The 13,605-nt window shown below is 33.7% G+C and overlaps 2 protein-coding genes across 2 annotated transcripts in view; both read right to left on the bottom strand.

Annotated features, from left to right (window-relative positions):
* LOC133206265 (WD repeat-containing protein 7-like) overlaps positions 1–13,605 on the bottom strand; it is a 253,062-nt gene that overhangs the window by 141,514 nt on the left and 97,943 nt on the right. The gene's annotated exons all lie outside the window — the stretch shown is intronic.
* On the bottom strand, positions 10,191–11,110 carry LOC133204871 (uncharacterized). Its single transcript, XM_061340613.1, has 4 exons — positions 10,907–11,110; positions 10,548–10,685; positions 10,369–10,440; positions 10,191–10,268 (listed from the first exon to the last, which is right to left on the bottom strand). The coding sequence occupies exons 1-4, from the start codon at positions 11,108–11,110 to the stop codon at positions 10,206–10,208; spliced, it is 477 nt and encodes a 158-aa protein (XP_061196597.1). The 3' UTR covers positions 10,191–10,205.

The raw sequence follows: 13,605 nt of genomic DNA, 5'->3' as shown, positions 1-13,605 counted from the left end.
ACCTTTCCCCACAAACGAATGAGAGACATTTATCAATACTTCTTTTGTTGACCTTTCTGCACTAACACAGGATTTAATTATTAAATGACTGTTTTGCGGTTGCGTTCAGATTTACAATGTAAATATTTATCAAAAATTGTAATTTTTTTTATTCAAAAAGATATTTTAGGGAAACATTATTATTATACACCAACCATTATGAATAATTAACAAATAATTATGAAAGGGAATGTACGTCATTTCATGATAGACATTACAAAATTTACGCACAATATTTAACAGATCTTTGACTCGGAGACATTTTTATCAAGATATTGTACTATTTAGATTTCTTAGGTTTTTTGATTTCCTTCAAAATAATTGCATGCCATTCACATTATCACAGTTGTGTAACTTCATTACAAGAGACAGTCTTGGAGAAAGTACGGGGAAAAGTAACATTAAATTAATTATGACGTCATAATGGATCTAGCATCAAAAAGACGGTCTAAACGGATTTACTTGATATGACGTCATACGACGTAGGTTCTACGTTATATAACAAACTCCATACAGTGTCAATTCTCCGGGACTACTTTCCCTACGAATAATAAAGATATGGAGTTGTAGCGTGACGTAATACTGAGCTGTCTGGAGCTTGGTTATATAACACTATTAAGAGCAATGCGTATCTATATCCGTATAAACACGGGTTCCCCGTGTCATAATGGTTCAACGTAATTTCTCGGTGACGTCATAAAGGGTCGACGCGCAATCAGTGGATCAGTTGGGTTTGAAAAATAATACGTTTCACGCGTTAAAGATTAAAATCAGGTAAATATCAAATATGAACAAGTCACAAATGTAAATATAAGTAATAAGGTATCATTTTAAAACATCTATCGGGCTATAAATACGGGTTGGTACGAGATCAAATTTACCATAAAGCCCTTCTCGTGACCAACCCGTATTTATTTAAGGAATGTTTTTAAGTTTTGTGTGAGTTATTGGTGTGTAAATCACACAGACTTGTCACGTAGGCATATTTCATGAAGCGCGCTAGCGCTTCATGAAAAATATGCCTACGTTCAAGTCTGTGTGATTTACACACCAATAATTCACACTAAACTTAAAAACATTCCTTATATTTACATTTTACAAGTTCAAAAGCAACAATATTATGCTCAATTTTTGAATTTCTTGCTGCCCTATATCGTTACATTTTTATTAACGTCTCTGTAGCTTCATTGTGACGTCACTTTACCGCGAGATTCACCGTGTATATTTCTACGCGTGAGTATACACAAAAATGAACTTCAAATCAACTGCACAGTTGGCTTAGTAGAAAAACATAGCAAATGTAAATATATCCCGATATATGTTTAAAAATGATACCTTATTTCTTAAGAATTCCTGAAGTACTAATTTGTTAATTCGTGTTTGCATATTAAATATTGACTACTAGTATGTAAACTTACGTGGGATTTTATGCCTACGTGTCCGGTATGTATGAAATACAACTAGCATTGAAAACTTTTATTAATGAATCTTTATTTCTTCTTAAAAGGGACCTCACAATGGCGTATGTTTAAGTCTCCTGTGATATAAATGGAATATTTCTAGTTTCTTAATATTTTTCAAACAAAGGAGTGTGTGGGACCCCCCCCCCCCCCCCCGATATTGCATGCATACTTTCGTTGCCTCTATAGATAAAATGGAAACTTCGTATTCGTCCATATATTAACTGCAATGTATCAAACTTTAAACTCTTCATTTATTTTAAAATGATTCATGTGTACACTGATATATATAAAACGTTTTGTTTTGATTCGAGGAAATGCGAAAAAGGTGAAGATATAAACTTTTTAATGATGCCGATTTTTATATTCATGTTGTGATAAAACACCACAAGAATGGCCTTGAAATTACGTCATATTTTGCATCATCAAAGGGGAGTAACCATAATTTTACCATTTTGCAATTTTTAGAGTTGTCGTTCTTTTAAATAGACTTCAGTGGAACGAGACGGACCTAGGTAAAATTTGTCAATGATTGATAATTTTAAAGAAATTTTTCAAAAACTTTACTTCAATGTTTGTATAATATTTTTTAGAGTTGTTTTTTACTAGTATGTTTATTTCACCTTACATCGGACACAAATTAACCATGCATCGGAACTTTCCGATGCATGGGTTATCGCTTCCATTTTCATATAAACCCCAAATGACAGCTGTTTTTACGGAAATGGAAAATAAAAAACTCTATATTTTCATTGAAAATACAAGTTATCGATATATGACGACTAGAAGTGAACTCAATTTTATTTCTTTAAACTAGATGATGACAACCCACGAGACAAAGGCGCGAGTTGCCATATATCTAGCATTATAAAGCCTTTCAAAGGCGACGTGATGCAACTAAAATCTCTTCACATTTGTGGATCGAAATAGTCATTCAAATTTAACAAGAAGGTTAATATTTAATAAAAGATAAAAATGTTTCGATATCATTAATTTTAAAGCACCGAGATCAAGGTATGAAATTTTTCTGGTTTAAATACCGTATGTCCGATGCATGGTGAGTATTATCCGATCCATGGTGAATTCTGACTTATTTCGAAAAAAATCGGTTTTTAGTAATATTTTCTCAATAAATAGCATACGATTGTGCCAGAAATTATTTTTATACCACATACTACATGTTAAGTTCCATTTTGATAATATTCGGTAGGTAGCGATATCGCTAGAACTTGCTGAAGTGCGAGGGTGTCCGATGCATGGTGAAACATAAACATTTTCAAATGAAAAATGCTGTGCTTTGATCACGGATAAGATTTGCATAATATGAAATAAAAGAAATTTAAGGGGTAATCTTTCGTTTTCATAAAAAGGAGGGTTCAATAAAAAAAAATCAATGATAGAATTTGGAACTCATAAGGAAATTTTCTGTTTCTACTTAATACATCGGGATCGTATCGCTCGTCATTTTGACGCTTTAATATTAACGTCATTTGACGTCACGTTAAACGTTTAATTGAATCTCCCACATTGTGTTGTACGTCTTTAAATATTGCTCTCTGTATCGTCTAGTTCCCTGTTTTCGACTGTATTATATTTTGATCTATTCTTCTAGATTCTCCTCAGGGCTACGTGCAGATAACGTGCGCGGCTGCTTAGATAATAAAATCACAAAAGAAAAGGAAAGATAATCAAAGTTAATTTTTTTAAAGGTTTGTTTTTGTTAATTTTCGTCGGAAATTCTCATCTCTTTACCAATGCTCTTTTTATTTCTTCCGTACCTTAATTAACATACATAGATATTTTTTTTAATAAGAAAGAAATTCTAAGCGCTGTCACGAAGACGAATGAATAACCACTGATGAGAAATTACAGACAATGAACGATATTGTTCGTAGCCAAAATTTACAACTTTGTTTTTGTTTTATTTTTTGTTTTGTTTTTGTTTTTGTTTTGTTTTTGTTTTTGTTTTTTTTTTGTTTTGTTTTTTTTTTGTTTTGGTTTTGTTTTGTTTTTTGTTTGTTTGGGGGTTTTTTTCGGCAAATGATCTTTTTTGAATTTTGTAGGGTTTCCTAAAATTATTCCCCGTCAATATTGACCACAAGTTCACACTAATCTCGTGCAAATTTTAGGTAAATGCACCTCCCTCTGGTAGTGACATGCAAATCAAGTTAAAAGCAAATTTTGGTTATATTTTTGATGATTTTTTTTAACTGCATTCATGTTGATTTTTCCCCTCTGAATTAATGCTTTTCATGTTTCAGATGTCATTTTCTGGACTATAATTTAACCAAAAAAAATTTTTTTTTGAAAAATCTAATTGTTATTGGAGGTTCCCTGGAGCACACTCTGGTGAAAAACTGAAAAAAGAAAAACAAGAAATTACTGCAATAACAAACAAATTAAAAAAACTTGCATATACTTTGTAAAACCTCTTTCATTGAAGGAAATTGTTCTGATCGTTCTCACACTTGTTTTTGGCACCACCACCACCAACAACAACAAAAGTAAATTCACGTGTGAGGGTTAAACTACTAAGCATACATAAAGAGAGGGGACTTTAAATTAAATAAAATAAACATTAAATATAAATTGAATATATAACAAATGACTATTCTTTAAATAAAAAAAAATGGGTGCACCCCCTTACCCTCCCCCATGCGTCCCCGATACTACGGATATAACGCAATACAACTTTTTTTTTTACATTGCCCTTCTCCTCACAAACACATGCAAGTTCCTTGTACGTTCATATCACACATCCAAGTTCAGTGTTGAATTTAATTTTTTTTTCGTTGAACGAATTCTTTCCAAATTCTACCCATTTTCAATGCAATTTCTTTTTTATTCTTCCTCCAGTACACCATACCCATTTATTCTACATTATTTTCAATTCAAAGGCAACGCAGACCAAGGTTCCTCCACACATCCCCAACTTATGTTCCCATATTACCGAGCATTACTTTTAACAAGCATATCAACTTTTAAAACAACGCACCTTTCAGAGAGAGAGAGAGAAAATACGTACATGTAGTTAATAAACAGATTAGAAATAATATATTACACGATTTAGTTTGAATTGTTTTCAATACCGTACATTATTATAATTATTTATCTGCTCGGTATTAATTTTTTCCAGATATTCTCAAGATTTTTTAAAAGTTAAAATATTAAAAATGTGAAATTTTTGGATGTTGGTGTATGTCATTTAATACGTTCTATTTCCACTATGGAAGAGTTATACTTCTTAGTGCGCTCTTTTGTGAAAAAGTCGGAAAATGTACAAATCTCGGGATTTCTGGGACAAACGTAATAGCGAGCGCAGCGAGCTCAAACGACAACGCCTGGGCGAAGAGAAAATTCGGACTACTGCACATTCATTCAATAGAATTTTTTTCCGCAGTAATTCTGACCCACAATGCATCGCTTCTTGTTCTCGCTGCTAACTTCATTCACGCGGTAACAACAACTAAAATTTCACAAAAAATAAACTCACCTTAATTTGATGGATATTGCATGCAGATGGTAGATTAAACGTTCTTTGTTAAAATATGTGCACTTTTTAAATTTTGTTTATGGAAATGCAGCTAACATACGTCATGTGACGTCACAGTCTAGACGTTCCAAATGTCTCGTGCGGTTTGAAGAGGCGGATCTTAAAATGAAGTGAACAATGCGCTCGCCCCAACGGTCGCACCGTCAACATATTATAAACATGTAAACAATATGTTGAATGTCGATGAACGATTCCTAAGAAAATGCAAATGAAATATTTTATTGTTGTGGACTTTATATACTTCAAGAGTAGGAATGACAACAATATCAATTTATATCTATTGTTGATCGTACGTATCTATTTATCGTATGGTACATCTAAATACAATACACATGCCTCGGAAATGTCGTATTTTTTATTAATGGATGATAAATTTAGGGTTCTCGTTCTCTTACATATCTTTTAGTTCTTCTACTCTTTAACTGGAATGACAAATACATTTAACATTTAAAATTGGATTGAGATTGGCATGTTTTGTATTATCCGAAACGCCATGGATGCTGTCCCAGTCAGACGACCAAACGCGCCTCTAATTTTGAAGAGTTCACTAATGGAAATAGAACGTATCCATTCATGATAACACTCTAATCTACGCTTTTTATTACGATGCCTTATGAGTATTAGACCAGCAATCCTTTTTTGATTGTGTTTAAATACATAATTAATATTTTTATGAGGAAGAGGGTCATGTACTTGAAGAATATTGACCCTCCCCCTTTCACATGAAATAGGTTTTTCGGATTTTAGCAAGTTGTTTACGTTTTGTTTTTATGCCCCATATCGAAGATTCGAGGGTATATAGTTTTTGCATTGTCCGTCCGTCTGTCTGTCTGTCTGTCTGTTTGTCCGCAAAAATTTTAACATTGCCCATAACTTTTGATTGGTTGGAGTTATGGCTTTCATATTTCACAAGTGCATTCCTTGTGACAAGACCTTTCTTTGGGTACCACCATATTTGACCTTTTGACCTTGACCTTGGAGTTTGACCCAGTTTTGCAAAATTTTTCCCAACTTAAACCTTGGCCATAACTTTTGAACAATTGGTGCTAGGGCTTTCATACTTCACATGTGTATTCCTTGTGACAGGACCTTTCTTTGGGTACCACCATATTTGACCTTTTGGCCTTGACCTTGGAGTTTGACATACTTTTGAAAAACTTTAACCTTGGCCATAACTTTTGAACGGTTGGTGCTAGGGCCTTCATACTTCACATATATAATCCTTGCGACAAGACCTTCCTTTGGATACCATTAACTTTGACCCTTTGACCTTGACCTCGGACTTTGACCTCTTTTCGAAAACTTTAACCTTGGATACAACTTTTGAAAAGTTGTTGCTAGGGCTTTCATATTTAACATGTTTTTTCCTTATGACAAGACCTTCCTTTGGATACCAACAATTGTAATCGATCCTGAACTTGGAGTTTGACCTACTTTTGAAACACTTTAACCTTGGTCATAACTTTTGAACGAATGGTGCTTCAGCTTTCATATTTCACCTGTATATTTCTTGTGAGAAGGTTTTTCATTAGGCACCATTAATTTTGACCTTGACCTTGATGTTTGCATTACTTTTGAAAAACTTTAACCTTTTCCATATCTATCAATGGTTGCTGCTAGGGCTTTTATATTTCACAGGTATATTCCTCGAGACAAGACCTTACTTTGGGTAGCAACATATTTTATTTGCATTTGAGAAAGTTTAACCTTTGCTATAAGTTACCATACGGGGGCATCAGTGTTTCACAAACACATCTTGTTTCTTTGTTTTTTTTCCGTTTTTTTTTTGTTGTTTTTTTGTTTTTTTTTTTGTTTTTTTTTGTTTTTTGTTTTTTTTTTTGTTTGTTTGTTTGTTGTTGTTTTTTTTTTTTTTTGTTCTTTGTTTTTTTTTTTTTTTTTTTGCTTGCTTCTCAAAAAATTTCCGAGTCTGACATGTGGAAATATCCCCCACTCTAGAAAAAAAATTCTGATCCCAACCCTGATTCCTGAGAACATTTAAAATTGTATACAATGCAGGTCAGTGTTCGAGGACAGAGGAGCATCGTTTAATGGTGTTTGAAAACTTTTGAAGAATTTATGCTGATTCAAACTTTCTCCTAGGCACACGGTATAGCGATTGGATAAAAGCCTTTTGTTTTGTGATTTTTTAAACTTTTGATAAAGGCGTTAACCACTACTCTGCTCAATCTACAAGTGAAGTGTGTCAATTCGCTTAAGTTAACTAGTTTGTTGAGACATATCAATTTTTCTTTTGAAAAAAAATCGATTTTCATACAGAATATATTCAGATTCCTTTTATTTTTAATCAGCTAATTCTTTGTTTTACATTTACTTTCCCGTCAAATAAGCGTTTATGTAAAATAAAAACTTGACCATTCATATTCCAAAAGCATTTTTATGGCTATAATAGACTCATTTTCCACTAAATATGCTTAACAGTAACTTAACCAAATTATCAATCAAAAGTCATTCAATAAAATAAACAAAACAAATGTATTGTAGATGACACTGGAGACAACACAATTTTTTGAAACATACAGCATTGTTATACATTGGGATTCAAACTTATCTTGGGAATATGTTAGGTTATTAAAAATATTTTTTCTTAAAGTGGCACGGCTACACTAAATACATATAGTCGCAGAATTGAATAAATCCATGTTGTTATTTATTTTTTCAAATGATAGACCATTTAATTAAGGTGGGTTGAAAATTCCAATTTAATATATTTTATAAACATGTATGTATATAAGAAAAAAAATTTAAATCGTCACTACTTCTCACACAGTTTTGGCATGATGTCAATAAAACATGGTAGTCAAGTAGACTACATTAAATTGCACGATTCTTTTCATCGGTCATTGATTTCAACGAACGATGTTGCCATGTTTACTTAATGCAAATTCCAGTGAATTTACTTCAAAACGACACTACATATATTTCTATTCATATTTAGTTTCAATTTTTTTTAAAAATAATAATAAACTTGGTACAGAAAAGGACACTATATTAGTATTGCAAACCAATCAATAATCATGGCCGTAGGAACCGGGGGGGGGGGGCACGGGGGGGGGCGTGCCCCCTCAATAATTTTGCCGATATATAGATTACTATAGTAAACATAGGTAGTATATGCTGGTGCCCCCTCAATAAAAACGTCTGATGCCCTTTTTTTTTTTTGCTTATCAGGAAATTTTTTTGGTAGTGCCCCCTTAACTGTCAGCTGAAAAATGTATGGCTGTGCCCCCTAAACTGAAATTGCTTCCTACGGGCCTGCAATAGCAAGCAGTACGATGGTTTAGTCTACTTCCATACCAAGTTCTAATAAAATCAGAAATGTTGGGAGTATAGTAGTATGAAAAAATAATTTCACACTTTAGTCTTTTTTGTGGGCCAGGGCTTCTAATGTAAGGACGGGGCTCTATTGGTTATATTGTGAAAATGCATTATTTCTTTGAAAATCTTCTCTGCCCCTGAATATTTACCAAACAAACCAAGAGGATAGTTATGATAAGAAAGGTTGCCTCTTCAAAATTGCATGCGAAATTCATGGCCCTTGGATCAGGGTTTTTTAAGGATTGACTCTATCGTGTCTATTGATTATATAGTTAATTCTTTGAAACTCCTCTTCTTCCGGGCATCTAGGGAGCAAACAGATTACAAAAATGTAATGAGCAAGGGTGTTTTTACAAGATTTGAGAAATGTTATACCACTGGGTCAAGTGTTCTGGTGCTGGGTAGGGTACGTTCTGTTAGTGTTCTGGTGCTGGGTAGGGTTCTGTTGATATTGTAAGGAAATTTGTACTCTCCTGAGAGAGGTTATTCTCCTTGCTATTCATCTATGTTAATTAGTTATTACAAATAATGTAATTGATGTCAAATTGAATAAAAGAATTTAAAAAGAATTTTAAATGTATAAATGTATAACACAAAAGCACTTTCATAGTTTTAATGGTCACGTAGAGTTGTAAATAATAGATACTATAGTAAATAAAAATGAGACAAAATGCATATCTTTGTACATTATACATTCTTCGAAGTCCAAGAGTGGCCTATGTATGAGGGAATGCAAAGGCTTTACTGCATATTCTCAAACACTGTATCGTGTTATTTAGTGTGCGTAATGATAGTGACAAACTGGCAAGTCAATAGATTCACTTGATTTATGAGTACTAGACTAACTATTTTGTTGATGCTTGATCATCCTATTTCGCTTGCACTGGCGCAGCATATCCTCATCTCTCAGTTTATTTTGTTTTATTTCATTTATCAGTAGATCCTTTACAGTGTTATATTATACTCAGGTGACCGGTAAGGCCCTTGAGCCTTTTGTTACAAGTACAAACTAGTAGAGCTACACTCGTTAGATCAGTGAGATAAACAGCAAAATATTAATCATCCAATGCTTATTTGTTTAGACTACTGTACTCTAGAGTCTGTCACTCCAAGTTCAACACGTAATACGGTCTCACCTTGTGATTTGTCTCCTTCATCAAATAAAAACATAACAACAAGAAATAGATGTTTTAATTTTATTGAAAAATCCAAACAAGTATTTACAATATTTCAAAAAGAGAAAACAATATATTATGCCAAGTCTTCATAAAAAAATAAATAAGTAAACGAAACAATGAACATAAATAAGATTAAAAAAAAACTTATGTCGTTTATAAATGTAACCGATGAATTTCATTTTAAAATTAAAAAAAGTAAGATCCAAAAAAGAAACAATTCATAATGATATTATTAAAGAATCAAAATTTGTAAATATGAAAAAGGAAAAAAAAATGGTAAAAACATTTAAATAAAAAATATATATACTTGTATATAAAAAGAAAAGAAACAAATCAAAACAACAAAACAAACAACACTAAAATTCATAATTTAGAATAAAAAAGAAACATAAACAAAATAAAAACATGACAAAAATAATTTTCATATTCCAATCTAAAATTTGTAAGATAGCAAAATTATAATCAAAATTATTTACAGTGATTCAGAATGAACTATGTACATATATACAAATGAGTATAGTACCAATTACCCGTGTGAAATGTGTAAATCACGCAAAACCCACCAACCCAAACCACACGTCAGAAGTCATGTCAGATGTACAGTCACACAGGTAAAAGTTGGTACACCTTTAGGAGAGCTTACAAGCTCATGGTACCAAACATCTGCACCAGGCACTGTATTTCCATCTCCATTGGAGAAAACTAAAAAAAGAAAGAAAAGAATTCAAATAAATAAAACAATTTAGAAAAATTGCTTATACAAAATTGTCAAGAAGAACACATATTTAAAAAATATGCATACCAAGGCAGTCTTCAGTCTCTTTGAAGGCACGAAAGGTTGGTCTGGTCTCTTCCGCTTCCGGGTGGACTGGTCCTAGAATTAACCAACATAAAAGTATCATACACAACTATCACACAGACATATACAAATATTCATAATCATTCTGTGTAGCTTTATTTAATTAAGACTTTCTTCAATACCTCAACCCCTGTCTGCTGTGTCTCTGTGCAGCTTGGAGTTGGAGAAACCAGGGGGAGTCCACTGGTATCTATGCTGCTGTCCCCTTCTGCCTCCTCATCTTCCAGCCTTTCTGTCCCACTCAGCTTGCTGTCAGTGACCTGAATGAAATAATTATTGCATTTCACATTACTTTCCTTTCTCCTTTTTTTGTATCTGCATAAAGCAGGCATAATTGCCATCTCAATTATTGACTCTCAATTGTTTAAAATTATCTCTCACATTACAAACATTAATTTCTAAAGGTTATTCTTACTGAAATATATGTTAAAATTTTGTTTGGTTTGAGTAGAGTAATGATACTCATTTTGATTGCACCTACCCTGTCAGTGACAGCTTTTTGCTCATCAGAGGGAGGGATGGGACGAGTCTCAGCAGCTGGGGAGGATTCTCCATCAGAGGGAGGGACGTCATCACCCGCGGAAGATCCAGAAGTGACATCTGTCCGTCCCTCAGATAGTTCAGTCTGACCAGTGGAGGATCCTACAACCTCCTGGAAAAGGGGTACCAAAGTGTGATAGTGCATGCGTGATTACAGTAAAAATGCTTTGTAATTTATGTCAATTCATTAAAACAGATGATAATAACGAACAGATTCTATGCATAATTAAATGATATACTTAGCATGTCAATGATTGCTTTATATAACACTGTACATATACTTACATCAGCAGTAGCCTTGATCTCTGGCTCTAGTGATGGCTATTGTAAGGAAATTTAAAAAAAAAAAAGAAATCAATTACAAACACTTATTGTAAAATGAATTACTCTCAAATTCCCTAAGACCAGGTACATATCCCTAGCCCAAACAGCTTTATCTAAACTAGTAAAAAAGAACAAATAAAGGTATTGAAGACTGAATGGAGAACATCATCCCCTTCTCCGATGAATAATACCCTCAACCCCAATTTAAAAGACATGGGACAAGTAACAGTCTCTTCAATGATATTGACTTTAGAATATCAACATATGCGGCAATTTAAAAACAAAACCTTGTATCTGAATGGTGAAAAAAAAAAAAAAATTACCTTTTGACATTTTACCCATAATTCCACACTACTGTCTGCCTGCAGTTCCTCTCGGTTCCAGAGGTGATAACACAGGAAAACTCGGTTACTGCAGCTTGGACTCGTTTTTGTTTTTGCCGGTGTTTGTTGTTGACATTGTTGTTTTTGTTTTTATTTATTTCAATTTTGAAAATATCTCTATCGAAAGCAAGAGGTCCATGGGCCTGGATGGTCACTTGAATATCTGGAGTTTCTCATGCTGATTACTTTTGGACTCGTGTGATATAAATTTACAGTTTGGTGAGGATTCTATAACTCTTATTTCAGTGTGGTTGAGCCAGTCTGTCTCCAAATAATACTTAAGACAGATTTAATTTATAAATAAATTTATTTACATGGACCAGAAGTTTCAGACGAGACTGTAGCTCTACTAACTTTCTTATCATAAAGAAAGTTATTTAATATAGTCTACTTGTGAAACAATTACATGTCTTATTAAATCCGACCAAAACTGTAGGAAGAGAAATGTTGTGGAAGAATTTCAAAAAACTTCTTTTTATAGTATCAAATGGCAACACCGATTGAAATAAAAAACCGATAAAAAGAATATTTGAGTATACAGTATAATCTACTTATGTACCAAGTCTTACTGAAATTGAAATAAAACCGTAGGAGGAGGAATTATGCATGTATTTCAAAGTTTAGTAACCATGGTAACACCGTTTGTCACAATGAAAAAGCGAAATACAGAATTATGTATTTAGCATAGTCTACTTGTGTACCGTTTTATTGATACTGGACCAAAACTGTAGGAGAAGTAAGGTTTGAAAAAAATTCAAAGAAGTTTCTATTTTTAGTAACCATGACAGCACTATTGGTCAAAATCAAAAATCGATAAATTGAAAAATGTATCTTTTTACAGTCTACTTGTGTACCAAGTCTTATTGACTTCAAACAAAAACTGTAGGAGTAGCAGCGTTTTGAAAGAATTTCAAAAAAGTTCTATTTTTAGTGACCATGGCAACACCGCTTGTCGAAATCAAAAACCAATATATGTTTCTTAGTATAGTCTACCTGTGTACCAATACTTATCGAAATCGGACCAAAACTGCAGGAGTAGCGTTTAGACGCCACCACTTGCCGGTGGATAGCTGCAAATTTTGTCCTATGCTCGGCACTTACGGCCATTGAGCAGTGAGGGATCTTTATCGTGCCAGCACCTACTGCGACACGGGACCTCGGTTTATACGGTCTCATCCGAAGGACCGGTCTCCACGTCCCACAGTGGAATTCGAACCCGCGAGTAGCGTTTAGAAAAAAAAAATGATTACAGACAGACGGACGGACACCTTACTAATGCACAAGTGCTTCTAGTCTCTGACCAGCTGAGCCTAAAGTATTTACAGTTGTTCACTCACATACACACTCACACACACACACTCTTTCATTTACAATGACAACAGTGACCAGGAAAAAAAATGACACAGAGTCAGAGAGACAATGGCAAGGCATTTTTAATTTACAAGCTTACAAGTATTTTTTGACGTTTCATGAAGTGTCTATAATTTTATTGCCAAAAACACAGTTAAGTTATGCTTCGACCTATAGAGACCACTTCACAGTTCACCATGATAACCGGTTAATACGAGTATGATTCCAATTGTCACTTTTATCCACCATCAGTTATTCCAGGGTTGTAGTCCTGGACCTTTTGTAACGTGGTACCCGGACAAGCGTTCCCTCTTTGATCCCCTTTCCTACTCCATGACCAATTTCATAACGAGAGGTTTGCTTTCCGTGTCCGAGTTTTGAAATGGTTCAAACTACCAGTATAAAACAGCCCCAAACTTGCTGCCCGGAAAATCGTTACACGGCGCCACACCCGGGAATAGTTTAGTTTGCTCAGCAACACGTCACACATGACCGCGTGTTAACAGAGAATTATGGGTACAACCCTGCCGCATTTAAGGACTGTATAGCTAACCTAATACACTTATAGTTGTTACAAATATCA

This window comes from Saccostrea echinata, unplaced genomic scaffold (assembly GCF_033153115.1).
Source record: "Saccostrea echinata isolate AGI-Se365-2 ecotype Australia unplaced genomic scaffold, CSIRO_AGI_Sech_v1 ptg000054l, whole genome shotgun sequence".
Lineage (NCBI taxonomy): Eukaryota > Metazoa > Mollusca > Bivalvia > Ostreida > Ostreidae > Saccostrea > Saccostrea echinata.
The sequence above is the reverse complement of the archived record's forward strand: the minus strand, read 5'-3'. Positions and strand labels throughout refer to the sequence as shown.

Coding starts and splice junctions, on each gene's coding strand:
- LOC133204871 (XM_061340613.1), bottom strand. CDS start 11,110: ATGCACTATCACACTTTGGTACCCCTTTTCCAGGAGGTTGTAGGATCC. Junction 10,686..10,906: donor AAAAAGCTGTCACTGACAGG/GTAGGTGCAATC, acceptor TATTTCATTCAG/GTCACTGACAGCAAGCTGAG. Junction 10,441..10,547: donor CACAGCAGACAGGGGTTGAG/GTATTGAAGAAA, acceptor GGTTAATTCTAG/GACCAGTCCACCCGGAAGCG.